Raw genomic sequence first — 27366 nt, forward strand, 5'->3', positions numbered from 1 at the left:
CTATGCTTCAAATTACAATTGTATGTCTCAACAAACAATGCATAGAATAAGGGAGAGTTCCCTCGGAGCGTCAAAAATTAAGAGTTCACAATTATGTATTTGAATCAGGTAGTTACTATCCCATACACCTCACACCCCAGATGGAGCTAGTCAAAGCTGGCGAGAGGACGATGCATCAGTACGATGAGTCTCTTCTCCCCTCGGAAATACATCCAGGTGGAGGATCACATCAAGCATAAAACCAAGTGAAGTGATTAGTTAGTGGGCTTGGCCCAAGTCTCTAGACAACGAAATCCTGCAGGTCAAAAATAACGCGAACTTTTCGAGATCTCCCCCGCACATTCCGCCGGTCTAGGTATGTAAAAATCCAATGATCAATCGGTCTATTCAAAGTCGCATGGGGAACACACAACGACGACAACAATAACAGCACAAAGACTGAGGTATCAATTTCGAACGGTCAAAACGAAAGATCAAGTCAAATATTAGAAAAGATAAAAGAAGAAAGGATCACGTAAGAAGAAACTCCTGGAGATTGAACCCAGGAACGAGGGTATATTATAAAGAATTGTTCGTCAGCACAGCGGCAGGGAAGTCGATGATCCCAGACTCTGATATGGCCAGTCGCTTCGAACATCCGTTCTAGTTGTGCAATGTAGAGAAGGAAGCATTTGCGGCAAGAGGCGCATCGGAGGTTTGGAACGAAATCCTACTCGAACTGGTCGTAAACCGGAATGGGCTTTTCGCCCAAGGCACACATGCGGAAGATGTGGCGAAGCTTCGCACCGTTATCGTCGTCTAGGTAGTCAACAATAGCCGAATCTGCGAGGAGAAAGATTAGCAAGGATGACTCAGTCTCTGCCTGGAGAGAACGTACGTGTGGTGCTGCGGTTGTCGAAGATTACAATTGTCCGGGGTTGCCATCGGACTCGGGCCTGGAAGTCGTGCCCGGTGATGATGTGTTGCATGAGGAAGTCGATCAGCCACTTCTGCTCAGGCTCCTTCAGACCTTGAATCTTCGTGATGAACTCTCCGTTGACGAACAGGCACTTTTCGCCTGTTACCGGATGCACGCGCACAAGGGGGTGCACGGTGTCGACAGCGTCCTTGCGCACCAAGCTGCCAGTCATGCGAGCGTGACCGATCATTTTGGCAGAGGAGTGAGTCGCCCGCAATGTGTCCAGCCACGAGGTGAGGGTGGGAGAAAGGCGCCTGCCATATTACCTGGTCAGCCTCTGCATGATGTGTGTTCTGGTCGATTGGTGCTAGAGTATGCTTACTTGTACGCCATATCCGTTGCGGAGAAGACCGTATCGCCGCCCACCTCAGGACCTTCCAACAATCCTAGCATGACATAGCCAGGTGGTTGAATCTCATAGCTGACATCTTGGTGCCAAAGCGTGGTGGTGGTCCTCTGCTCCAAGAAGCGTGAAATCTCCTCCCGGTTTCCATCCCGATGAATGATGTGGAATCCAGGGTGACCGCGCACGGAGCCAGAGACCGGCTGGTAGTTAGGCTTGCCGAAGTGGCGCATGAATGCCTCTTGTTCCTCCGGACCGGCATCTATCAAATCCTGATTCGGGAACGCCACCACCTTGCGCTCTGCAACGAGCAGTGCCAATTCGTCCTTTGCTGCATCCGACAGCTGGTTCAGTTGAACTCCCTCCACGATGCTTCCGATGCGGGGTTGAATCTCAGTGACTTTGGTGTCGGGGGTCAGAAGGTTGGGCTTGCTCTTGTCCTTCACGCGTAGGGCGGGATCCTGGTACTCAAAGGGAGGAAGCGGATCAAACCACACTTTGTCCCATGTGGGGAGGTACTCGGGATATCTTGTGCGGGAATGCACTTCTTTCGTGACGTCCACGTAAGGAATGTTGATATCGTAGCTGATCGGGTCCTCTTCCTCATGGGCATTGACGGCCTGCGCCTTTTTAGGCCGGAGAATGGGGGCTGTGGACGGCATTGTTCTTGTCTTGGTGACTTCGTCCCAGACTTGGTCTTAGCGGATGGAGGGAGGATGCTTATAAAAGGGTTGAAGCTGGAAAAGTTCGTCAAGGTTATTGGTGTTGTTTGCAGTGACGAAGGGGAAAAGTTCGAGATGATACTAATAGGAGATGAGTCTTTATTGATTTGGACCCTGAACTGTGGAAGGGAAGAAATAAAGAATAGGTTGATCGATTGAAGGTGGATGAGGAGCAATATATAGATGTCAATCGAGAGCTCTACTTCACCGTCTCGTCATCATCGCAACAAAGCACTGCGCAACCTATAAACACAAGCAAGTAAATGATATGATCACGGTGGCGCTAAATTTCAGTGCATCTGCCGGGAATCGCTTGGCTATTGCCCAGAAAGGTAGACTGAATGCTATGCTATCCCTTCCATCGTCGCCGGAGCGGAAAGTCTGCGCTGGGGGAGACACACCAGATTGTCTCCCCGGCGGACAAGGAAAATAGAACCATCCTCTAAGAAGACATGACGACAGGGGTACAGAATTCAATGCTAAACGGGTCTCTACAGGTAATAACGGCAGCTGATTGTAGACTAGGGGGGGGGGGGGGGTTGAAGGGGGAAAGGGAGGGAGGAGGGGGCGGCGGCACGAATGCGAGCCAGTCAGAGAAAAGGATAAGAACGAATAATACCAAAAAAGGAGAGAGAAGATGGAGTCGGACTCATACAGATTCCAATACGGCTGATGATCAGACAGATAGATAATAGTAGACAGGTCGAGGAAAGTCGGAACAAGGGAGGGAGGGAGAGAGGGAGGAAGTGGCAGCCAGCCCGCTCGCTCTCTCGGAAGCGCGCCCGAGAATACAGTACACTGTACAGTAACTTAGAGGCAAGCAACCCACCCAGCGGAAAGGCTAGTTTGAAGCTCCCTGGTAAGGAGAAGCGGTCAAGGGCCCAATCGAGGAAAAGAAAGTGGACTTCAGATTTCCCTCCCAGCAACCGTGGACCTCCCCACTAAGTTCCCCAGCAAGCATCCGTCCTGTCCGTATCGGACGGCCACTGGAAGGGTTACCACTGGAGATTATCTCGGACATTGATTGAGGGATCGACCGTTCTAGGGTGTCTTTTGAGCGTCTTCCAGAATAGTAAGTTGTTGACCTGTTTTCTTGGCCGAATCCGAGAGACTGGCTCCCATTATCCATAGATGGTTAGGAGTAACAACTCACTCTGACTACTAAGTTGTTACCCTCACTTTTCTTTCAATTGCACTTTCAATTGACACATATCGTTTCACCGCTCCCTTCCTTCTCCTTCCCCGACCAGTTCAGGATGATCGATAACAAGAAACCCGGGATTTTTTTTTTTTCTTTCTTTTCTTTTTTCTTTTCGTTTCCCTTTCTTTTTTTTTCTCTTCCTTCTTTCATATAATTCGTACAAGAACAACGAAGTGGAACCCTGCAGCAAGCACGTTGGGCCAATATCGCTGACTTTGGTGGTTTCTGCTGGCACCAAAGCCCGCGGAACCGATCCTGTGCAGTAGGTGGAAGCGCGATGCGCCGTCGCTGCAGCTTTTGGTAGCTCTGGCTATCGTGCTTTTCTTGGTCCTTGCATCACTGGGCAGCAGCCTGGTAATCTTCCGGCTTCCAGGCCTGCGGATGCTTTGTCCTACGAGACTCTGAGGACGTACTTGCGCCCGGAAAGTCATTCAAATGTCCTTCCTCCTGGAATTCTGCAGCGTCAAGGCTATCTCGTTGGTTAGTGGATGGATGGAATGATCTGTCTGAGCCTTAGGCCACGGACATGATAGCCCGTACAACGTTGAGCCTGACTTGCGTGCTTGCATTTGGAAAATCCCTGTCGTGTGGCACTACTTGTTCTCGAGTTTTCTCACGCAGTGACGACAAGCCGCGACTTCATTACACTGAGTCCAAGTTCGAGCCCTTGGTCTTAGGAGGGATATATCCCAATCTGAACAGAAACTATAACCGGTATATCGTTTATACCATCGTCGCCGAATCCAAATTCAATGTCATTTACTCCGTACGTAGTTTGAGTGAGACCATTCGAGACATTCCCACCTGCAGAAGCCATCCAGGCGCGGTTGCGAAGGCGTGGTGGTACAGGGATTCCTGATCATCGCCAATTTCCATGCTTGCATACTCAACATACCGGTACTCGTCGCGGAATTAAGGGTACCAACCGAACAAATTAGACCGAGGCTCAACAGTGGGCCAGGCCGATCCGCTCTTGCAAGCCCCCCTGTGACGTTCGTTTCCATTCGGGAATGCGGTTGAATGTCCGGGGTTCCATCAAGGTTGTCTCCACCCAGCCACGTTAATGTGTCTATTCGTCGGCAGAGACGGATCGCCCAAAGTCGCTCTCTAGAACATTTCCCAGATAGTGTCGAAGGCCCACAGAAGCCTCGAAGGAAGGGCGGAGGAGCATTTGACCCGAAAATGTGCGATCATGAACACCAAGTCCAGCCGACGCGGTTTGAACTGCATACAATTTCCCCACTTCGGTGACCCTCCTATCCAGAAAATCCAGAACCGAGGGCGTCGAATTGCCATCGAGCAGCCATCGGAAACAGCTGTGCATGCGGGCATGTTGTCCTAACTAATTCTCTGTCAAATGTTACTTGCTTTGGGATCCTTTACTCCCTGCATCGGTTAGCTCAATCTCGAGACATGGCCGAAGTCGGTTTCCGGGCACATGACCTGTGGCAGCCCGCTCTAGATCGCGTCACAGTTTGCTTTTCACGATCTTCTTACGCAATGGACAGCAACATTGGCCGATGCTCCGAGAGAATCCCGAAGGAATTTCCCAAATCGGACGTCAGGGAGATGTTCAACACTAGATGTTGACTGCTTGCAACAACAACTAGTACGGGGTGCTGTGCTTCAAATCTTGATTCAGTTGCTGAATCACCATGTGAACCACTGGCCACTATACTCCGGAGTACATTCATCTTACTAGCTTTCCGTGTGGGATACAAGGGATCCATGACCAGCAGCGGTACCGTTCCGGGAACCGGGACTAGCAGGCCAATAACCCGCACGGAGCACTGAAACTGCAACAATGAATGGACTGACGGCTAGTGGCACAAAGTGTGGCGCTATGCGTCAACCTTCCCGTCTTTCACTACCATTGAGTTCTCAGAGTACAGAATAATCTAACCCTTGTCTCATGATCGGGAAGCGTGGCTTAATCGAACACCGATGTCAAGGTTGACTTCCTGGATCCGCGTCAATGGGGGCTGCAGGAATTGTATGGAGTACACATATTTCATCCGTTAATTGACCTAGAGAGATCCACCTTCTGTGGCGGATGTCCACTGTCTATCCTTGCAGTACCTTTGTCGCCTCACAGTACGAAGTGAGGCCGCTTTCCGGTCCAAGAAGAGATCGGAAGAAAGACGATCGCCTCGGTGGGGGGGGGAAGTTGCCACTAATCGAAAGTTCCATTGGAACTTTTGCATCATCGAGCTTTACCGGGGAGAAGGAGGTGAGCGTAAAGGACGAGGGTCAAGGGGGCGTCACAAGTTGCGGTGAGGGCGCACACACATCACACGTCCAGTTTCGGGCCGCTCAAGAATGAGAGATCACTTTCGAGATAGGTAGTCGGCGGGTTTATCCCCTGATAATGGGATCAACCCATCGTGGACAGAGCCTGAGGTGTCTCATAAGGCGATAAGATTGTTAGACAGAATAAGATCTGCTGCAAGGTCGATTATGGGGCGAAATCGAACTAGTCCATCGCATCGCCTGTTCTCAAATTGTTGGGTCAGGGTACTTTAGACCATTTGCTGGAATGCATACTAAAGTAAAACCCAATCAGAGCCCGGGGGTCCAGGCAGACAGCTTAACTGACAGGCGCTCGTAGATTCGACAAGGCTAAGCTTAAGCTATGTTTAGGACTTACTTCGTAATGCAAAGGGGGGGATTTCATGGTGCGTGCAGAGGGAGGGGGAAAAAGCAAACATCCTTTGTGATCGTGCGTGCCTGTCGACTGTCTGTCAGTCTCTTCCCAGTCGATCGGGTCAGGCGAACGGCGGGGAGAAGGGAACTAGGGGATAATTCTGTTTCTTTTCTGATCTCCTTTCCTTTTTTGACTCCTCGATTTCCCGAAAATAGTACGAAGATGGTGCTTATGCTGTGGGGACTTTTGGACAAATATTGTCGAGGATTCAAAGAGTCGAGTCATGTGAGATGTGTTATTTTGGTTTGTTTGCTTTTCCCCTTTTGGCAGCTGTACTGGATATCATGGATCCATTGAGCCCAGCGGATCGATCACCTGATTACCGTGTAGCCACACATCAACTTTTCCCAAAGCAAAACTTGTCAGTGTCTCTACCTAGTTATGATGTACTCCGTAGATGAGAGACTGTTTGCTTCTCATCTTGGATTGTCTTCAGTATTGATTCCCTCCACTTTCCTCATTCTCTCGAGCAATTGCGCAGAACCTTGAAAACTATTCGCAAACTAAACCATGGCTATTGCCACTGCTCCCGTATCCTTGTGGAGCCGAAAACGCGACCTCGTCTACTTCGCATTCTTCGCCATCCATGTCCCTATCATCTTTTGTAAGTCAATTAATTAGTCGGTCGGTCGGGAATTGTCCCCTAAACTGCCGAGACAACCCTTTTGCTCCTCTGCCCTTGTCCAATGCAGGAAGACTGTTATTCTGTACAACTCTACCTCCCGAAGTAACTAGAACCGGAGAGAGTGAGAGGGCGAAAACAACACTGACTTGGAATTTGGAATAATCACACATACTTACGCAAAACACAATCAGTGGTCGATGCCGCACCTATCCTGCCGGCTTTTCTTCAGTCAGATCTTAGCGTGACTCTTCGCGAATTCTACATTGATACCTATCATGACAAATTCTTCGAGGAAACGCCAACGGCCTGGTTCACCTTCTTCCTGTTGATGGAACTATTCTACCATGTTCCGCTTAGTATCTGGGCTCTGCGCGGCCTGAAAAAAGGTATGTGTACCATGCAGTTGGATGTACGAGTATTGTTCATGGGTGCAGTGGGTGGATCTTTTTTTGTCTTCTTGGGGGGAGTCCATGATCGACCCTTTTTTTCTTTCCCCGCTTACCTCCCCCCTCCCCATTCACCCCCCCGAACGTCCCCTTACATCACAGCCCTGTCTCCATCCGTTTTTTCTTCCACTGTGTGCTTATTCCGATGACAGACAACCCTCTTGTCCCTGTTAATCTGCTTGTTTTCGGCGTGCAATCTTTTCTTACCTCTGCTATCTGCCTGGTGGAGGTTTGGAGCTGGACGGACCGGTCGGTCGTCCAGAAGCAGAATATCACCATGCTCTATGGTCCTTATGTCGCTCTTGGTAAGGATATCCTGAAATCCAAACAGGATTCTTTCTCTCGTTGTGGACCTTGGACAGAGGAGTCAGGCTGACTCATGATTCTAATTTTAGGCGCATTCATGGCAGTTGACATGTTTTGTAGACTTCGCGAGCGACTTGGGCTCAAATCCAAGTTGGAGTAGCGTCTTGTTACGCAGCCTATAGGTTTTTAACTTACTTAGTTAAATTCGTGACGATCCAAGCTGCCAGCTGAGATAGCCACCTTGGTGATCCGCTGGCTAGGCATTGAGGGAGAAAAACTCTCACATACGACATAGGCACACGAATCGCTATAGTGCATTTGGTATAGGCACGCAATGGTACCGACTTGCCTTATCATAGCTCCGGGCTATTTTGTTGTGGCATATATGCTCGCTGCTGCACAGGTTCCGGCTGCTTCCCGGGAAACAGCAGAACCCGCCACACTGACTCTAAAGTGGGAAAAAAAATTGCATGATAAGGATGAGAAATAGAGCGCCTGCAGGGTAATTTGCAGGATAGTTTGGCCAAGAAAGAAAATGTTGCAACCGCGAGACGGCACTCCTCTAAAGAAAGCAAATGGTGACTGGTATCTAGTCCGCCCCGTAAATGCCTCCATCGCAACAAAATCCCAAGGTCACAGGGCCAAAATGCGAGTAACATCAGGAGACCACTTGTTACCTTGACAGGGAAAAAATCGCAGCTCACACTGTGCACATTTGGCGCAGCGATGATAGATCAGATTGAGCGGTAACAATGAGAATGGCCAGGCCTCGCCCCGCCAAGTCAAGGAATTCACGTCAAGTCGTGAGTGACATCATCCAATCAAATCAGGAATCCAATGGCCTCGTCCAGGTTCCCGTTGGCGGCATCTAATGCACGCATCGCTTCTTCCCGTGTGAAGCCCAGCTCTGTAATCTTCCCAATGGAATCCTGTGGCCAGCGCGATGCTGGTGGGGCTGGGCGGAAAGAAGGAGGCGCGGAAGAGCCACCAGATCCTTGACTGCTGCCGCCGGCCTGATGCGTGACCGCTCCGGTCCGGGCGCCGACCTCGGCGCCATCGGGACCTTTGATGACGGGTTCATCCTCGAACTCGTCCAAAAGGTGTCTGGGGATGTCCGCCTCACCAAGAAAAGGGACTGCCTGGTCCTGGATCACCAAAGCACCTCGCTGGAGATCAATGCAGGCTTGATGCCGTTTCAACATGTCCAAGCCCAAGAGCAGATCGATGTGCTTCCCTTCCATCACAGTAAAGGAACACGGCAGGAACATGCTTCCAATCTTTATTTGTGCCGAGTGCACTCGGCCTAAGATGGTCGCTGTTCCCACGCCCTTTGCAATGCCGCCGTACCGCCGATCAACAAGTCTCATAATGTTGCACGCGGTCGCACATTCTGGCGACATAATGGTGACCTGTGCACCAGAATCGACAAAGGCGTTCAGTTTGTGGCCGTTGACCTCGACAGGGATATATAACATGGTTACGCGACCGAATGCTGTGCTGCTTGTTTAACGACCAGCTCTGCATACGTTGAAGACTTGCAGGCCCGACTTACACTCCGGGTGATGCTCCATTGCATTATGTAGGTTTTCCGTCACAGCATTTTGACGAATGATCTCTTCGATCTGCTTTTGGTTCTCGGGATTGAATGGGTCGGCATTCAACATGGCAATCCGCGCTTCCTTCTCCGCCTCCAGTTGGGCCTCGCGGGTTTGTTGTCGGGTGAGGACCTCACGGAATCGCTGTGCATCATTGGCAGCATCTGCCAGCTCCGGGTTCTGCCTTCGGACGGCTTCCCGCACACGAGGGTCACCCAAAATATGTAGACGGATTGTCTCGGGATCTGGAGTCATGGCCTGGCGTCGCTGCAGACTCTGTTGTGCGGCAGCAGAGCTGGGGCCTCCTATGCTTCGGGTTGGCGCGGGGGGTGCTCGCAGCGTCACATGGACACCGAGCATATCCCCCTCACCGATGCCGACTTGCTCGAGTGTACGGGAGTCATCCCCGAGGAGCTGGTTGTTGTATACGAGTCGCTGCGCGTTGGGCGGTATCGAGGTTTCACTTTCAACAATGGCTTTTAAGAGCTCGACCGTCATATCTGCTCCGACTTCGAGGGAGATAATATCGGCATCTGCCTGATCCGGGCGGATAACGCTTACGGTGATGCGCCTAATGGTAATGAGAATCTTTGTTAGCTCGACTGTTTCTTTCTGAAAATGTATCCTTCCGAGAATATGCCCATTCGCGACGTACATGATGCTGTGCAGCTGTCGGTGCGGGGAAGCTCTCCCAAGTCCAGGAAAGTAAGCTGCGTGTAGAAACGCGAGATGTAACTTTGAGGTTGTTTGAGAAAAATCACAGATGAGTGTGACTGGAAGTCAGAAGGAGAGCTTTCAATCTATTAGTCTATGCCAAGGGTGATTGATTTCTAATAGAAGTTCATAGAGAGCCAGGGAAAGACAACCGGGAGAGAAGCACGCGAAGAAAGGTGATTTACGTGAAGAGAGGAGGAGTAAGAGACAGGCAGGGGGACAGCACCGATGAAGAGGTTCTGGATATGTTGGGGGGGGATGTAGAGGTGCAAAGGAAGATTATGTCAAGGTAAAGACATTCGTAGGTGATGAAAGGTGGGATGGGGCAAGTTACGGTTCCTGGTGAAGTGCAGCAACGGACGGAGGGCCGGCATCCGGCCTGATTCGGCAGGCAGCAAGTCATGCGTCATCCGCCTGCTCTTGTCCTCTTGTCAACCTGCGACCGTGGATTACTACCCTCACATAACTACAAACTCCGATATCAATCAACCATGAACCATCATGCCTTTGAATTATGAACGGCCGACTCCCAACCCCTTTCCTCCCTCTCCTACCTGGAGCGTACTTTGCATCTTCGTTTCATATGTATGATCAGGGAAAGCGATAATCTATTGTCGTCTTCGCTACCATACTGTTCTAGACCAATCTAGACCATGTACTATATATATCATCTCTCATTATGCCTGCTGTCGTGTTGCTGACCACCGCTGACCAGAGCTCATCGCCCTGTTGATCACTGTCTTAAGTCATCATATTACGGAAATCTTCTGCTATCATGTAAAGTTACCTGCCACATTCGCCGAGCTTCCCGTTCGTCCCTTGATCACGATCCCGAGATTAGTGGCCATTGGCCGTATGATCTTGAGGCATGTGCACCACCAAACGCTACAGCTTGTGCTGCCTGTCGAAGTGGGACCCTCATACATCGACAGCATCGCTGTGCAGGGTCAAAGTCACTGATCATTCATCTCATACTTGCCATCGATTTTACCTCTAGACGATGCCGTGAAAGAGCCGTATTCTAGGTCTTGGGGCCCGCGTTACCACGTAGGAGATAGCCAAGGCTCGGTCCAGATTTTACGTGAATCAGTGCTTAAACTGGTAAACCTCGCAGTCACGACACTGTTTGCCTCTTCTGTGATGCCGCAGACTAGTTTGTGCTTGAGACCCCCTCTCAAGCAACCGGATCAGCCTTCTATGGAAAACAACGGCTTGAAAGAATGCTGGCAAGCGCGGGTGTTGCTGCTTTACTCCGCCACTGCTTGGGGGTTTACCCCGCTCACTATGCGGGGTCAAGCAAGCTGAAATAGTTGATTATGCTTCAGGGCTCTATCCGTGACCAGCAGAGAGAACTACGGTATTGTAGCAGTGAAGTGAATATTGTATAACACGATAACCTATGCGATATCTATTCCAGACGCTTGGCCACCGATACATCTGGCACACCCTCGCCTTCCACAATCTTTCCACCAACAACTTCGTCTACTGGGATATCAGCCAGGCGGGAAATGATGTGATGTAGTGTGGGTAGCTGTGTCCAGTTGAGACCGTCAATCTCAAATCTTGCGTTCTTGGTAGTTCGCAGCCGAGTAATTTTAGAGGGGACCACCTTCGCCTCCTCCGCATGTGGCACAATAACAGGGTACTCTGCTTCAGGAACTCCCTTGTTCTCATGGCCTACCTTGGGAATATATCGGTGCACCAGTATACCCACGCTGGATGGATTAGGATTTGTGTTCATCTCTGGTTCCTGATCCTCGAGATCCTCCAAGTGGAAGTGGCCCCAAACTGCGCCCTGCCAGCTAGTTGTCAGATGATGCGAGTTGCTGCGATCGTGGGCATCGATTGCGGTATACAGTTTCGGCATGCCAAGTTCTTCGCGGCCGCTGACGATGGGATCAGTCAGATTCTCGAATAGTATTGGCAAATAGGTGCCCTCAACAGTTTCGCCATTTTTCTTCTTGTACTGGACTCCCTCGATATACAACCCGATGTGGCGGTACCCACCTCCACCCAGCCAGTCCATGCGGTGGAGTTTCGTCTGGGAAAAGCTCGCATAGGCTACTGTACCTTGGTCGACGAAGGACCAAGAGTCATTGGGAAGTAGATTCTGGAGGCAGGTTCGACTGGTCTTGAATCTGATAGAGACGGTCTCAAAGGTGGCTTTGAGAGATTTCTGGACACGGTCTCGACCGTACCAGTCCTGTCGAGGGCCGGGCATCGGCCCGAACACGATTGGCTGACGCCAGTACTTGGGTGTCCCTTGGCTCCAAATGTGCTTCCGCAAAAGGTTGGTCGAATGATCATACTCGTCATGCCCGTAGATGTAGTCTTCCATTCTCCGGACTAAGCGGGGTTAGTGACCTTGGACTAGGTAACTGGAAAAAGGAATAGACTGACTTTCGTCGACAGGTTGAGGACCATCAGAGTCTCGAGTCATTTGTTGGATCGTAGTAGCGCGCGTGTATCGGGCTTTTTCATACAACATCAATCTCTCTGGTACTGCTGCTGGATCAAGGTCCCTTGACAGCATCACGCCGAGAGAAACACCATCTTCAATGGCCATGGCGCCACCAGAAGCGCGGTATGGTAAGAAGGGATGAACGGCGTCCCCCAATACTGCCAGACGACCATGGACCCACGTAGGCGGCTGTTGCATGTCGAAAAGGGGCCATACCTTCAGCGTCTGGGGCTCAGCCTTGGCCAATATTTTGACCACCTCCGGCTTGAAGTTCTTATATACATCGAGAAGAGCATCCTTACTGGCCTCCTGGTTCCAGTCTGCCCCAGTGTTCACCTTGCTCAAGGTATCGGGGTGAATGCAGACGAAGTTCAGTATCTCATTGTTAGCACAAGGATAGATGACCACACGTTTGTCGTGGGAATCCCACATGCTGCAAACGCTGAGAATATCAGCCAGAGGTTTTGTCTCAGGGTCTTCTTGAGCGACTTTGCGTGACAAGAGGAAGCGAAATGCGTTTTTGCCAGAGCTGTAGGGCTCGATGCCTTTGGTGCCCGGTAGCTTCGTCCTCGCAAGGGAGTGTACACCATCTGCTCCAATCACGACATCACCCTGGAAAACCTCGCCATTTTCCAGAGTGATTGTCGCCGCCTCGGGATCGATGTCCACCACCTTGCTGGTGGTATGCAATTGGGCGGGAATGCCGGCGCCAGGTCCCTGCGCTACATTCTTCAGACCTTCGTGAAGATGGGCACGATGCACAAGAGACCATTTCTATAGACGTTAGACCGTATCGGCCGAGGGTGATTATTTCTACTCACAGTTCTCCACCTATCTGCCCGTGCTTTGTGGTCAACAATTGCCAGCGTCTCTCCAGCTGGGTTATAGATGCGCAGCTTGGTAAAGGTAAGTCTGCAGTCATCTAATTGGTCGCACCTGGACACTAACCTGTTCTACTTCCACAGCTCCGAGCTTGGCAGCATCAATTCCAAGACCTAGTAGTGCGGAGTTGGCATTGGGCGTGAGATGAATAGCAGCTCCGATCTCATTTGCAAAACGAGAACGCTCGAATAGCTGCAACAGTGTGGTTAGCTTGGACCTGAGACGTGGTTGGATCTATGCACCTGGACACGATGACCTTGCCTGCGAAGAGCAATGGCAGCGGCCAGACCACCAATACCAGCACCGGCAATGAGAATGTGCAGACCTCCTGGAGAGGTGGTTTGAGGATCAATGCTACCCATGATACAATCACGAAAATGTCAAGAAGTCAGCAATGCATGTTGTTCGCCTGACCATCCTGCCCCCTTTTAATAGAGGCCCCGCGCCGCGACATGATGTACTGTACACCCAAACGATGACTTTACCTTGCGTGGACGAGCGGAGAGTCAGTCGCATACCTTACTTGGTCGGTCGTCCACCTCTCGGGAGGATTGGTTTAATCCCGCGCAGCCTCGGCTCTCCTCCATTTCGGCTCCACATCCGGAGGGTGTGTGCACTACACGAACCACTGTCCGGGGAGCAGACCACAACCTATAGTTGGAATCCTACATGGCGAAAACTGTGAGGGGTGCGTTCATTTATTTATCCATCGAATGCACCAAGCCACTTCTATCTTTCATTTATTCCTTCGTCTGTGAAGAAGTTTGTGCAAGTGAAGTCAAAGATGCCGAATCCTATCCGTGAAGATATCACCACGCGTGATGATACCTCTTTTCCCTACATTTTCGAACAGAATGTCACAATCTCCCTGAAGGATAAATCTGGTCTCGTTCGTTGCAATGTTTACCGCCCCAAGGACTCGAAAAAGGTACCTGTGCTTGTGACCTACGGCCCCTACGGAAAAGACATTCCCTACGCCGACTTTCACCCACAATCTTTCAGTGAAGTTAATCCTGAACATCGCTCGGAGCATTCAGCATGGGAGACGCCTGATCCTCGCTTCTGGACTCAGCATGGATACGCTGTAGTGCGAGCGGACGAGCGTGGAACTGGCCAGTCGCGTGGTAAGCTGGACACCATGTCTCGTGAGACTAGTGAGGCTTTCTTTGATGTGGTGGAGTGGGCTGCAGAGCAACCATGGTCTTCAGGCAAGGTCGGCTTGCTGGGTATCAGCTACTATGCTGGGAGTCAATGGCGAGTCAGCGCCCGCCAGCCCAAGGGCTTGAGCTGCATTATTCCCTGGGAGGGCATGTCCGACTATTACCGCGATCGTTGTCGTCATGGTGGTATTCTTTCCAACAAGTTCATTAAGTTCTGGTGGGATCGACAGGTCGTTTCAAATCAGTACGGACGACCCGGTCGGGCAGCACGCAATTGGGGTCCTGACACCATCGAAGGCGATCTTCCCGAGGAAGAACTGGAGGCCAACCGTCAAGACCAGACAATCGACAACGTCAACAATCATTTCCGCGATGACGTGTACTACGCTAGCAAGGAGTATACCATGACTGATATTCAGGTTCGTCGAATTGTCTGCAGAGCTTGACACCCGACTAACAGACTCTGAATGTTGATAGGTACCTCTGCTCTCGGTTGCTAACTGGGGTGGTATTCTCTTGCATCTTCGCGGCAATGTCGAAGGATATACTCAAGCAGGCAGTGAGCTGAAATACCTGCGCTTTATCACGGGGCGTCACGATCTACCCTTCTACTACCAGGAGGAAGTAGAAGTACAGCGAAGTTTTCTTGATGCTTTCCTTAAGGGCGACGATCGCGCTGGCTGGGCGGACGGCACTGCCCCCAAGGTCGACATGGTTCTCCGCAAAGGTGACGTTGGCTTCAACAATGCGGAGGCTGAAAAGCAATTCCCTCGTCGGCAGGAGAACGAGTGGCCTATCGCACGCACTCAGTATTCTCGCTACTACCTTACTTCGAAGCAGGAGCTGGTAACGGAGGCACCCAAGGAGAAACCGATCAAGATCACATACCGTGCACTGGGAAACCTCGATGAGCCACAGCTGGTGCAATTCACCACTGCCCCGTTCGAGCAGGAGACGGAGATTACCGGCCATATCGTGGCGCACCTCAATGTATCGATGAGCCCTGAGCCGGGATGTCCGACACCCAAGGACATTGACCTATTCCTCACATTGCGTTATATCTCACCGGAGGGCAAAGAAGTGTTCTACACGGGGACCGCAGGGGATCCGGTGCCTCTCTGTAAGGGCTGGCAGCGCGTCAGCCTGCGCAAGATCAACACGGAGCACCCGCGTCACCGGCCGTGGCTGCCTCATCGCGACTATTATTCCACGGATGTGCTGCCGGTGGTTCCGGGCGAGGTGTACGCGGTGGATGTGGAGGTATGGCCGACGAATGTGGTGGTGGAGAAGGGAGGCAAGATTGTCTTTGAGGTTTCCTCAGGCGATACTCAGGGATCAGGCATATTTCAGCACAATTCTCCTGTGGACCGCTCTGAGGAGAGATTTCGGGGATTCAACCACATCAATTTTGGGCATGGAGATAACTATGTTACTTTGCCGATTATTCCCCCGAGAGAGTAGAAGATGCTGGCCTGAATTTGCATTGATATAGACTCGGGAATTGGGTGTAACTGAACACAAAATAGCCAGTTTGGTCGAATAGTAGCATAGAATGTGGACTCTTCAGTTGTTGCAGTGTCTGATTGCCTCCTCACCCGATGTGGTCCCGAAATGCACCCACCCGAGAGTGACCCCGCAGTTTGGGCCATTAATCATACTAGAGCGATGAAGAAAAATGTAACCGAGTACCTGGTGTAGTCAGTGGAGAATCTAGTAGCAGGATAAACTACTATATAGAGAATACAGAATACAGTACATATAGCCCTTAACCGGCCTACACAACATCTCAATGCAACCGGCACCACCCCCTCTCAACCACAAGGTTAATCACTCAATCGCTCAATCGAACAATTAAAAACAACTTGCAAGGCACATCGCTTCCAGTCACTCAACATGGCCTCCGCACCACCCGCGAAGAACATCCGCCCTCTAAACCGCTACATCACCACCCACGACCCAACCACTCACCAAGCCATCTTCTCTACCACCCTATCGGAGACCATGCCCATCCAGCAGATCAATGACTCGGCGAGTGCCCAGTTCTCCCTGGCCTACACCACCGATACGTTTCCCGTCGACCTGTCCGGGGAGCGCGATCTCCCCGCATACAACCACTACCTCTCGAATCCGCCCGGCATCACCATCAGCACGGGCACCGTGTGCCGCATTGTGGACATGCCGCCGCACGCCCTGAGCCCCATGCACCGCACCGTGTCGCTGGACTACGGGGTCGTCCTGGAGGGGGAGGTGGAGTTGCTGCTCGATTCGGGGGAGACGAGACTCCTGAAGAGGGGAGATGTCGCGGTGCAGCGAGGTACAAACCATGCGTGGAGAAATGTCACGCCCGACGTTGTGGGAGAGGATGGAACGAAGGTGGAGTGCTGGGCGAGGATGTTGTATGTGCTTTCGCCGGCCAAGGGGGACGGACTGGTGGAGAATGTCAGTGGGATTGAGGTTCGAAGTAGCACTTAGTCATTGCACTGCCTTGGGCTCTGCTGGATGGGGTATATAGAGGGCTGTCATTGTTTGTCTTGAGCTTGATGGGTTCGAGTCTGGTAGATAGTCTTGGTTTTGTAGGTACAGTACAATAGTATAGTATATGAAGCCAGTTCCTTGGAAAACAACAAGCTCGCGATGTTCATTCGTGAGGTGTCAAAAGGCAACAATCATCATGGACGTGGTATGTATTACTGCTGGAGGTAGGACTATGTCGTGACAGGAAAAGATTGCATTAACATCCAAACAAAACACAAGATTCAGTTCTACCACTCTCCTCCGATCTCATAGTGGAAAATCTTGTCGTTAATCTTCCCTCCTGTCGCATGCCAAATTCGTGATACCACCTGAATACATTCATTTAGCTGCTGTGCTCGGCGATTCAGTTCTTCGCGGACGGTTCATTAAGCTACAACTTACTGCATTCAACCATACACCGTGCAACATGGTCTGGATAAACACATATTCGGCTCCGTTCGCGCCGGCCGGTCGCTCGCTCTGGTTCTGATTGCGATTTACTGGACGGTAAGCTGGCACACGGCGGTGGTCGGTGGGCCAGTTGGTGGGCGGTGCGGACGGTGTGGTGCTGTCTGTGGAATCCAAGGAGGGGGAAGATGTTGTAGCGCCCGAGTGATGTAGTTCGTAGTCTGATAGCACAGATAGAGTACCGACCCTTGTGGTGGAGGGTGTCGTGGTGATCGCGGTGGTAGTCGACATAGTGAGGATGGTTGTACAATATGAGGTAGACTGACTGAGGGCAATGAAGGTGATATGCTGCTCAATGCTGCTCAATGCTGTAAACTTCATCTCAAATCCTCGGCTGGCCTCAACCGCCCAGCTTCATCCCTTGCTCCTCCACATCCCGAGCACCATCCCATCCTCCCTTTCTTCCCCTCCCCCTATACCCAGGTGCCTCATTTGAGGTCCATCTATCCGACTGGTCAACTTCTCTCCACATGAATGAAAGGATTTGACTAGCTTATCTCCGAAGATTGGGGTCATTCCACACCCCGGATCTTGTCCATGACTAGTATAGTTATCCCTACCCGCCCTCGCAATCTCCGTCGCATCACGTTTACACATCATCCACCAAAAAATGGTTGCACCACAGTACTTCCCGCGGATCATTGCCGCCCAGATAGACGGTCGCACTCAGAATATTCGATATCGTCAGAATCAATTCCACCGCTTACAGTCCGCCCTCGTCCAGCATGTCGATCAGATCAAGGACGCTCTGCTCACCGACTCGGGCCATGCGCCGGAGGAAGTCCGCGCCGAGATCTGTCTGGCCTTGAAGGAACTTCGCACACACTATGCCTCATTGGACTTGAGTAAGGACCTCGAGGAAGAGTATCGAGTCGCTCATGGCAAAGACAATCGGGATTGCAAGCGGGGCGCCGGCATCGTCTACATCGTCCCATGCACCCATACTATGTTCTTTTCTGTCATCTCGGCGCTGAGCGCCGCGCTGGCGGCCGGGAACTGCATTATTCTTGAGGTGCGCTTCACCCCTCCGGAGGCATGATCATTGAACTGACGCAGCTGTGATAGTTAACGAAGAACACCATGGCCCTTCCCGCGTTGCTGAAGAAGATTCTTCCGCCCGCGCTGGATGCTGATACCTTCGCCGTCAGTGAAGAACGGCCAGACGGGAGCTTTTTGGATCAGGTGATCATAATCGATCAGAATGATGGTCGCGGCCTGGTCTCTAGACAAACGATCTCATCTCCGAGCACCGCCCGAACAATTGCGGTGGTCGACCGTACCGCTGACGTGCCCGCTGCGGCGGAAGCCCTCGTGGCGGCGCGGTTCACCTTCGGTGGTCGCTCGCCGTACTCGCCTGATGTGGTTCTCGTGCAGGAATTCGTCATGAAGGAATTTATGGAAGCGGTGCTGCAGCGGTCATCGAAGTATCTGGGTGGCCAGAATGGCGAGGCAAGACAGGCTGTGGTTAATCCCCGGAGGACTAGTGCTGGGGCCTCATTACTGGATGCGGCATATAAAGATGCTGGCGCACGCGTGCTAGTGTCCGGATCAGAGTGGGGAGTGGTTGAAGTGCTTGATCGGTATGCTGCACAGCAAGGTAAACGATGATGGCTGCTAACAGCGTTTAGGAAATCACCGCTGCTGCAAAGGAAGGTCGCCGAGAAAGTGCTGGTTGTGCATCCGGTAACGAGTCTGGACGATGCCATTGACTTGAGTGCTTCGTGAGTCGGAACAATGAAGCGCAAACGATCAGCGCTGACAGAAGCAGACGCGGAACGCTCGCTGCGACATACGCCTTTGCTGCCCCGGCTTCAGCCAAGTACCTCACTCAGTTCATCGACTCTTACATCTCCTGGGTGAACCATGTTCCCACTGATATGCTGAGTATGTCCGCTTCCATTCTCTGCTCAGGATGAGAAGACTAATCAGTGGTAGTCGGACCGGCTTATCCCACCAATCTGCCTCCTAGCCCCGAGACCCGTTACTCAGCACTGTCGTTGCAGGTGCCTCGGCCACAAGTCATCACCCCGACAAGCAATGCGGCGCTCGCCCAGTTACTACTCAGCTCCCAGAAGAACAGTACCTGGAATCAGGTTTGGACCGAAAGCCTGGCTCCGTTGCCCGCTCTGGGCCAAAGAGCCGGGAAGAAAATTGGATTCTTTGAGCAGGGCATCATCACCGGCGGAGTGATCCTGCTCTTTTCCTTGACTGCCACGGTCTCCACGATGGGCTTCTATGGGTTTCATGCTATCAAGCGACTGCGTGCATAATATCATGATCCTCTTCTAGTTTCTAGTCCAATTATACCAATTCTCAGGGCTTGCTCTAAATACAGCTTCTCATTCCTTGTATCGCCTTATTCTTTTCCTTTCTGTCTGCCTCTCCAGGCACACATCCCGTCAACAACCAACCGTAAACTGCGAATTGCACATGTTGGTCAATTCCCACGTTTCCGCACCCATTACCGCCTGAGCATCTTCATCTTCCCAGTCCCCCGCCGCGCCCGCCACAAACACCGCCGGCATGAAATGCTCGTCGGTGGCGTGCGCCTCTCGATACAACGGATGCTTCATCAACCGCGTCACTGCGCGCCGTAGCCGCGGCCCGGAGGTCTTGGTCAAGGCGTCCTCCACCGCGGTGCGAAATTCCAACGCCCAGGGTTCCGGTGGCGTCTCCATGGCCAATGTGTCCTGGTACCGGAGCATTGGTCCCCAGCGATTGCGGTAGAGGTTGTGCACCGCCCCTCCGGTGCCGATCAATAGATAGTTTTCGTGGCGCAGGGGGCGGAGGGTGATGCCGATTCGCAGATGGAAGTAGGGGTCGAAGTGTGCGTTGGTGGAGAGAACGGTGACCGGGGGACAGCTGGCACCACTGTCACCACCCTTAAGGAGCGGGGGGAACATCTTAAGGAGGATCTGGTAGGTGTCGTGGATCCAGTTGTAGGTTGAGTCTTGGTGAATGGCTATGCCGGCAGTGCGGAGCAGATGGGCGCAGCGGGTGGCGGTGGGGAGGTCGGGGGTCAAAGGGGATTCCGTGAGAGTAGTCGGGGGCACGAATGGGATGGGGAGGAGTTTAGGATCTGGGTTCGTGGCGATAGAGATTGTGTTGGGTGTATGATTGGTCCAGTGCGCACTCTGTGATGGACATGATCAGTCTATGTTGCTATAGCATACCGATTGAGATTAGTTCTGCCAGGTTCATGGGGCTGGGCTGGGTCTCGCTGTGGTGTCGTTGCGGTCTTTAGTAGGATGATGTCCAGGACTATAAATACTGCCTGCAGGAGTAGTCAAAAAGGTAGATCCTAGTAGATATCCGCTTACCATGATGATTATCCCCTTGATGTTACTTGCTAGCGCCTCCTCGCCACATCGTCGCCAATATTCGGATGACTCGGTGGTCTCGATGAGCATCATTGGTGAGCCATGCGAGAAGAAGTGTATCGGGGTTAGCCTCTTGCGTGGTGCTGTTTTGTGGGTCATCATCTAGCGACAACTTGTCTTGGGGAGCTCCGAGGGACCTTGTGGGGCAACTTTACTCACCCATCCTGGTCAGCTTTGACTCCAATTCGAACTCGTTTCACGCTCTCCTGGTGGTTGATCATAGAGGGGTGAATTGCGTATGTCGGGGAGTTCGCGCCAGCCCACGATCAGCTCGGGATGTGGGGGCACATCCCGAAGCGAGGTTCCCAGAATCCCAGACGCAAGGGTCGCTGTTCAGCCATCACCGGTGGATGATTTCGGTTAAAGAGCTGCGATCGTCCTCACTCATATTCTTGGCCTGCATTTCGTGCATTTGTCTCGGTTGGTTTCGGGGGATCTGAATGAATTGGATGAGAGCATTCATGCAAGGTAGAAGGCTGTTGCTGTCATGTCATGAGTTGATGAAACTCGTCCAGCTGAGGTAGAGTTATACTTCCCAAGATGGTTTGAATATACTCCTATCACTAGTTAGTTTGTACTTAGTTTGAATACTTGGGAGGGGGTGGGGGTTTGCAGTGTGGGTCTTTTTCCCCGCAAAATGCACTCAACCCGGTCTGTTCCAGTTCCCGGTTCTTTCCCCGGATCCTCTCAAGAAACCGTCTCTTCAACTCTTCCCCTCTTACTTCCCACCTCAATCCATCCAACCATCATGTCAAACCTTCACAATGCTAGTTGACAATCTTACTACTACTGCTCGCGCTGTCTCTGTGCAATCACCCGCCAGGTCAACTCCCAGAGCCCGCGATGGCTATTTCCAATGCGGTTTTTGCAAGAAGCACTACAATCGTGCCGACCACTTGATTCGCCATGTGCGGTCGCGTAAGACTTTCCTTCGAGCTCTGCGGCCACAACTAAAGTAATACACTGCAGACACCCGAGAAAAACCCTATGTGTGTCATGTCTGTAGCAAAGGCTTTGCCAGACCGTACGTTGTCCACTTCCTTCCCCTGCATCTGGCCCATCGGGCCCATGGGTTTCCAGTGACTGGGAAGCTCGCCGCCCCGGTTTCGGGCTTCTGGAGATCGCCGTTGAGCTCATAGAGGTCTCTATTGCTGTCCGTAGGCACCACAGATGCTTATCCTATCTAGGGACCTCATGAAACGCCATGCCGCAGGCCATGATCACCCTCGCGATGGCAAGAGAAAACGGCCGCCCGTCTTCGCCAAGAGTGGCCGTGTCTCCCAAGCCTGCCGAGCATGCGCAACCTCCAAACTCAAATGCGACGAGGAGAAGCCCTGTCGACGGTGTCGGGATAAGAAGTTGGATTGCGACTGGCAAGAGACAAACCCCGGCGAGATGTCTCCCGGATCATCATCGCAAGGTCTGTCGTTGCTCTGCTATGCACTGGACCTGCAGCGGCCAAGCACCCAGGCTGAACTCCCCCCAGCTTACGACGAGCCCGATGAGAATGAACTGTACCTTCAAGCCCCTCAGACACAAGGCGTCTTCCCTTCGCCAGCACCCATCATGAATGAATTGCCGCCCCCCATCGATCCGGCCGCGCATTTCGCCACGCCAGACTTCCCTGTCAATAACTTTCTGCCGCAGGCACCCGAATCAGCTCCACTGGAGGATCCGCTGACCACCAGTTACGATGGTAATGTGGCCAACCTGGTTTCATGAAAGTCAACTGACGGACTGCTCCCTAGCAATCTCCCCAAGTCTAGATCACGAAAGTGGAATCTTTAGTATCGATGGAACTTTCTTTCCAGAATTTATTCCGGATTCTCTCATCACCTCACTATCACGCCCGGATCTGGATCCGTCGTTAAACCATACTCAAGAGTATGCTTACGGCGTGTTCGACCAAAACATACCCTTCACTTTCGATCTTACCGAGATCGATTTTGGGCTTATTGAATACTTCAATTCCCAGGGTATCACAAATCATGCGCCGCCGACCATTCCTGAGGCACCCAATGACCGGGCAGATGTGGACAACGGGATTGCCCTTGGGGCAGAAGCTTACAAGCGCTCCTCGCTGTCTGCTTGGAAGCCCGCGCAGAGCGATAATGCATTCGCTCATCAGAACGACCTAGCAGTCCCAGGCACCATTGACAGCCCCAGTGCGAGTCCGCGGTCCGAGCACAAGATTCTTTCTGAACGGCTGTCGGCAGGCAGTCGTGATTTGATGTTCGGGATGGTGCTGCAGGCCAGTCAGAAGGCCAACCCGCTTCGGATCATGAAGTCATTTCCAAGCACAGAGCTTCTAGATGGGCTGATACAGGACTATTTTGCCTATCAAAGCCGGCAGGTCGACTCGTTCATACACGGTCCGACTTTCTGGATCAATGAGCAAAGTTCGGACACGCTCACCTCTATCGCTGCTGCGGCAGCAACGAGGTCCACCATACCAACAATTCGGAAATTGGGCTATGCGCTGCTGGAAATTGTACGCCTGCAGATCTCCGATAAGGTACGATCCTTCAGGAGCAGAGGTGCTGGTCATTACATATTGACCTTGTTAGTATGAAACCGATAATCGAACGACGCGTGATTTGCGAGCTTCGCAAACATTCGCCCTGGTCCTGGATATCGGGCTTTGGAGCGGCAATGGTCGGCGGACGGAGATCGCGGAAAGTTTTCAACAACCTCTACTAACGGTCGGTTTCTACCTGATTGAGACGATGAACAGAACTAACGCTCTGCAGATGCTCAGGAGAGCTTTAAGACTTCGACGGTCTGTCTACACAGTCATCGTCCCCACCATCAGCGACACCCAGGAAGAGCTCGAGCAGAAGTGGCGGGACTGGGCGGAGTTGGAATCGTTCAAGCGGTACGTCCCTCCGTGGCATTGATCAATCATCACTCGCTAACGCGTCCAGACTGGTCCACCATCTGTTTTTGCATGATGCCCAAGCCTCGCTCATGCTGAATGTCAATCCTCTCATCTCCTATGCGGAGCTAGAACTCCCTCTTCCTTCCATCCGGTCCTTGTGGGAGGCGAAGTCATCGACGGAGTGGAGGGACGTTTACCTGGCCTCCGGGCTGACCGGCCGGGAAAGACTGCCATCACTGGTTGATGCCATGAGGGACATGTCCCGAGTGCAGACGCATGTGGACTCGCAACTGGCCGGATTTGTTGTCGTGCACGGCCTAGCAGCGATGGTCAGTGAGTATCATCGGTTCAGCTTCATCTCCAAGGGTAGTTCCAAGCACTGGAACGGACTAGTCATCAGCTCTCGGCATCAGGAGCTATCGCAGGCCCTGCAGCACTTTCGCATGGTCTGTTACGAATGGCCTGAATTCCCCGGGCCGGAAGTCTTCCTCGTGCATGAAGTAGTTTCCATGTTCTTATACATGTCTCTCGAAGAACTTCAGCTTTTCGCTGGCAAGGAGGACAAGCGCGAGGCCCGTCGAGTCTACCACAGCGCCCTCGAGTGGATTGAGAGCAGCGACTCCCGGCGCGCTGTCTGGCATGCGGGCCAAGTCGTTCGTGCCGCCAAAGCCATGCCGCCCGGATCCCTGACTGGATTCCTGGCTGTTGGGGTGTACTACGCGAGTTTGGCCTTCTGGTCGTACAGTGTCGTCGCCAAAGCCAAGAGCGCCAAATCAACCGGGCAAGCCGGTGGCGGCAGCCGGTCGTCGCCGGGCTTGAATGCGCGGAACAGCCAGTCTCCTCCCATTACCTACCTCGATGGTGAAGAGACTACGGAGGTGCAGAAGTTCATCTCACTGGGATGCGGCTCGCCGGCTTTGCAGGGGCCAGACGGCCCTGCGTTCGTCTCCGACCCGAGGCAGACGATGGCCGTGGCGCAGGGGCTTCTGCGGGCGGACGCCTCCCAGGAGTCGCTTCCGCCGCTGGTACAGGGCCTTTGCCAATTGATGGGCGATCTGGGCAAGGCGGCCAAGTCCTCTTCCTCATAAGTGAATGATGATGTCGGTGTGTTTTGAATGTATTGTATGATATGAAGAGTATGATACCAGGCCTAGTGCAAAGTCCACTAGCATTGATCGAGAATCCATGCGGATCTTGGCAGACCACTTGATGATGTGCCTCATGGTGGTACACACTCGACGTTAAAGCCATGTATGTGCATGAGACAATAAACTTGGGATTAGCGGGTCCTCAAGATGAGAGTATGAGAGTGTATAGTTCTGTCTTCTTCTGAGTGCGTATAAATAATGGTCACGATTAACTATACCGTAGAGCCGAGGCTCAGGGACTACTATCATTGACCCTGGCCAAGCATAGCACAAAATCTCGGTAGGGATTCTTCGATGAGAACAACCATAGATATATTTGTAGCTGGGATTGTCACCCGAGAGGATAAGAGTTTTCTTACATTTGTATGAGTATGGCATGGTCATCAAAAGATAGATAACGAGCCATTACGCTTTCAGGAGGCATTAGTGCTGAGGACAATTGCACCCTAGACTTCAAGACCTTTGCAGAAGGCCAAGGAGATACATGCTTGTGAAGAAGGTACAAACTAGTTCTACAAGCATCAGCACACATCATCTCTCTGTCAGAATATAATCACTTGCTCTAATCACTTGCTCTAATGAATAGGACTTGGGTATAACGCTTGCACTTTGAAAGGATGAAACGCCAAGAGAGAAGAAGAAAAAGGCAACAAAGCTCTGAGGCATGGTGCGACGCAAGGCATGCAGGTAACCAAAGCAAATCGCTAGGGAGCAGGGCTGGTCGCGGACTCGGGTTTTCGAGCGTACACAACAGACACCGGGAGGTAGGCATGCGTTTCGAAGTCGCGTAGGGATTGGCGCATTTGTGCAAGAAATACTTGCGCTCGCTCATATGACCATTCAAGAGTTGTTGTAAGGAGCCGGAGCATGAATCCTTCGACCCCACCATGAAGGCGGAGTTGATTCCAGCGGCCCTGGCTAGCGGTGAGCAAGTTTCGGCTAAGGCGATAGAGCTTTTGCTGACTTACCAGTTCGTGTAACTTGGCATCTGAGCTCCATCTAGAAGCGATCATTAGCGTGGAAATCCAAGTATGAGAATGTGTCAAACGTACGCATTCATGGGCCATTGAAAGCGTCTTTCTACCACGCCGATAAAGCCTGCCTGCCGCAGTCGCGTCGCACTTTCGGCCCATATATTGAATGTCTTTCCCGATAAGTTTCCGGAATTAAGTACTGTCTGACCCCATTCGCGGTAGAAGTGGTTGTCTGGCACGCTACCGTCGTCTGCGATCGGCTCGACCGAGTGCTCGACGACTTCAATATACCCGCCGGGTTTTAAGCAACGCCAGCATTGCTGGAAAAATTCGTCCCAGTCAGGAATACATCCGAACAACTCGCGTACGTGAATAAAATCGAATTGATTCGAGTTATACGTCCATGGAAGAGTTACGTCGTCAATTTCGAACACGCAATTTGGGGGGACAAACAGCGGCTGGATAGGAGAGAGATCCACCCCTGTGACTTTCGCACTGGGGTACTCATCGGCCATGTCTCTGTCAAGAAGTGCCTGCTGTCAGCCAGTGCCTCCGATATTACTTTGAGGTTGTCGCATAACACACATTGCCCAAATGCCGGTTCCTGTTCCCACGTCAAGGATCTCCTACGCAAGTAATCGATCAGATGCTGCTCTGATACAGAAACAGAAAAAATGACCCGTCGCGACAGACAGTACCTGCGGATTGTGGATTGGAGCTAGGTGTAGCTTTCCATCGATTGTCAAAAAGTACATGTGATGGGCCAAGTCTTGCTGTTCGTTCGCAATGTCATCGTTGGGGCCCTGTCAGTCACATCGAAAATCTGTCAGTCAATTCGCGACACGGCGCAATGGCTTTACTCGAAAAGTCGGACCAACCTACCCAGTATGCTCCGTCGCGGAAGGAGTGATAGCGCCGACCGTATTCGAACCGGTAGTCGGTGATGTAAGTGGACAATGTGACGGTGTCGTCCCCGATCAGGGAATCCTCCCCATAAGCCGAATCGTCATCCCCCATTTCTTCGTCGGTCGCATGGCCTGAAATCTCGGAAAAGGGAGTATGGCGTGGAGCCTCGTGAGTCGTCGAGAAAGGGTGCAATGGCACACGTCCATCACCGTCCTCACATGGGGGGGTCATGGCGGGAATCGGGAAAGGAGCCCAGCAGATCGGGATTGCGGAGATCGACTCCGTCCGGGGGTGGTCCACGGGTAGTAGTTGACTTTATAGATACTCGCAGCCGACGATGATCATGGGTCCAAGCCCAAAACGATTCGATCCCAGCGGTGATAACGTCAAAACAGAACGAGGTAGGGGAATGGGGGGGAAGATGTCTTGAGTAGATGACGAGAGAGAAGGAAGGAGGGAGGGAGGGAGGAAGTGACAATGGGGGTTTGGGTTCTAGGTTAGAAGGGATCGAGGAAACGCAAGAGATATGAAATCAGAAACGAATAATCAGGATCTGGCACCATTGCTTCCCCACACGAGTAGGGGAGAAGATTGATGCAAGATTAAAGATTGGGAGAAAGCAGAGAGAGGCAACAGTCACTTCAGTCAGTCATAAGTTTGCTTGTTAGTTGTCTCACAGCCAGTTAAGTTAACTAAATAACTAACTTAGTTAACCACTGTGACTTAGTCAGGATGATGGAAGCAGAAGAAGCCTGGAGTGTGAAATGGAGGATAAAGGCCATATGCCTCAGGCCCTCATGTACATCACATGATGATACGAAAGAGGGGCGGTGAGTCCACAGTGCAAGCAATGATTGGCAGTAGGACATAATTGAGTTCTAACGGGGGGCTGCAGTTGATCTTCCAGGGTTGAAAGGAAATGGAGAGTTTAATTAGGAAGGTGCTGAAAGGCTCAGCTCGTCATGATGGGATTGACTACTA

At 52.0% G+C, this 27366-nt stretch overlaps 10 protein-coding genes across 10 annotated transcripts; 4 read left to right on the plus strand and 6 right to left on the minus strand.

Moving 5' to 3' along the window:
• Window positions 1–294: 294 nt before the first annotated feature.
• BP01DRAFT_333077 (TauD/TfdA dioxygenase family protein) lies at window positions 295–1963 on the minus strand (the record flags this gene model as incomplete). Its single annotated transcript, XM_025573118.1, has 3 exons — window positions 295–822; window positions 878–1212; window positions 1281–1963. The coding sequence occupies 3 exons, from the start codon at window positions 1961–1963 to the stop codon at window positions 710–712; spliced, it is 1131 nt and encodes a 376-aa protein (XP_025434902.1). The 3' UTR covers window positions 295–709.
• Window positions 1964–6438: 4475 nt separating this feature from the next.
• On the plus strand, window positions 6439–7465 carry BP01DRAFT_379317 (EXPERA domain-containing protein; the record flags this gene model as incomplete). The annotated part of the gene is made up of 4 exons (XM_025577141.1): window positions 6439–6532; window positions 6745–6939; window positions 7152–7304; window positions 7395–7465. 4 exons carry the CDS (start codon window positions 6439–6441, stop codon window positions 7463–7465), a joined length of 513 nt encoding a protein of 170 aa, XP_025434903.1.
• Window positions 7466–8711: 1246 nt separating this feature from the next.
• ddiA (putative DNA damage-inducible v-SNARE binding protein Ddi1) lies at window positions 8712–9676 on the minus strand. The gene has a single exon (XM_025570350.1). The coding sequence runs from the start codon at window positions 9555–9557 to the stop codon at window positions 8811–8813; it is 747 nt and encodes a 248-aa protein (XP_025434904.1). The 5' UTR covers window positions 9558–9676; the 3' UTR covers window positions 8712–8810.
• A 1109-nt stretch (window positions 9677–10785) lies between these two features.
• On the minus strand, window positions 10786–13530 carry BP01DRAFT_115914 (putative salicylate hydroxylase). The gene is made up of 5 exons (XM_025570351.1): window positions 13200–13530; window positions 13024–13149; window positions 12897–12971; window positions 12015–12849; window positions 10786–11960 (listed from the first exon to the last, which is right to left on the minus strand). The coding sequence occupies exons 1-5, from the start codon at window positions 13317–13319 to the stop codon at window positions 11023–11025; spliced, it is 2094 nt and encodes a 697-aa protein (XP_025434905.1). The 5' UTR covers window positions 13320–13530; the 3' UTR covers window positions 10786–11022.
• A 211-nt stretch (window positions 13531–13741) lies between these two features.
• On the plus strand, window positions 13742–16733 carry BP01DRAFT_413312 (alpha/beta-hydrolase; the record flags this gene model as incomplete). The annotated part of the gene is made up of 3 exons (XM_025578996.1): window positions 13742–14536; window positions 14595–15479; window positions 16002–16733. The coding sequence occupies 3 exons, from the start codon at window positions 13742–13744 to the stop codon at window positions 16587–16589; spliced, it is 2268 nt and encodes a 755-aa protein (XP_025434906.1). The 3' UTR covers window positions 16590–16733.
• BP01DRAFT_353231 (uncharacterized protein) lies at window positions 16672–17460 on the minus strand. Its single transcript, XM_025574129.1, has 2 exons — window positions 17034–17460; window positions 16672–16960 (listed from the first exon to the last, which is right to left on the minus strand). Exons 1-2 carry the CDS (start codon window positions 17418–17420, stop codon window positions 16880–16882), a joined length of 468 nt encoding a protein of 155 aa, XP_025434907.1. The 5' UTR covers window positions 17421–17460; the 3' UTR covers window positions 16672–16879.
• An 84-nt stretch (window positions 17461–17544) lies between these two features.
• BP01DRAFT_420657 (uncharacterized protein) lies at window positions 17545–19414 on the plus strand. Its single transcript, XM_025579474.1, has 5 exons — window positions 17545–18111; window positions 18165–18679; window positions 18728–18820; window positions 18868–18983; window positions 19035–19414. Exons 1-5 carry the CDS (start codon window positions 17710–17712, stop codon window positions 19367–19369), a joined length of 1461 nt encoding a protein of 486 aa, XP_025434908.1. The 5' UTR covers window positions 17545–17709; the 3' UTR covers window positions 19370–19414.
• On the minus strand, window positions 19385–20926 carry BP01DRAFT_413315 (DODA-type extradiol aromatic ring-opening family dioxygenase). The gene is made up of 3 exons (XM_025578997.1): window positions 20639–20926; window positions 20420–20562; window positions 19385–20233 (listed from the first exon to the last, which is right to left on the minus strand). The coding sequence occupies exons 1-3, from the start codon at window positions 20640–20642 to the stop codon at window positions 19499–19501; spliced, it is 882 nt and encodes a 293-aa protein (XP_025434909.1). The 5' UTR covers window positions 20643–20926; the 3' UTR covers window positions 19385–19498.
• Window positions 20927–21207: 281 nt separating this feature from the next.
• BP01DRAFT_311670 (putative C6 and C2H2 transcription factor RegA-like) lies at window positions 21208–24659 on the plus strand. Its single transcript, XM_025572461.1, has 8 exons — window positions 21208–21397; window positions 21449–21503; window positions 21667–21899; window positions 21966–22175; window positions 22228–22994; window positions 23047–23181; window positions 23230–23354; window positions 23404–24659. The coding sequence occupies exons 1-8, from the start codon at window positions 21244–21246 to the stop codon at window positions 24443–24445; spliced, it is 2721 nt and encodes a 906-aa protein (XP_025434910.1). The 5' UTR covers window positions 21208–21243; the 3' UTR covers window positions 24446–24659.
• A 406-nt stretch (window positions 24660–25065) lies between these two features.
• Window positions 25066–26958, minus strand: BP01DRAFT_353235 (class I SAM-dependent methyltransferase). The gene is made up of 6 exons (XM_025574130.1): window positions 26362–26958; window positions 26178–26282; window positions 26065–26105; window positions 25558–25998; window positions 25474–25504; window positions 25066–25419 (listed from the first exon to the last, which is right to left on the minus strand). The coding sequence occupies exons 1-6, from the start codon at window positions 26494–26496 to the stop codon at window positions 25210–25212; spliced, it is 963 nt and encodes a 320-aa protein (XP_025434911.1). The 5' UTR covers window positions 26497–26958; the 3' UTR covers window positions 25066–25209.
• Window positions 26959–27366: the final 408 nt, after the last annotated feature.

This window comes from Aspergillus saccharolyticus, assembly GCF_003184585.1.
Source record: "Aspergillus saccharolyticus JOP 1030-1 unplaced genomic scaffold BP01scaffold_3, whole genome shotgun sequence".
In the NCBI taxonomy this organism is placed as follows: domain Eukaryota; kingdom Fungi; phylum Ascomycota; class Eurotiomycetes; order Eurotiales; family Aspergillaceae; genus Aspergillus; species Aspergillus saccharolyticus.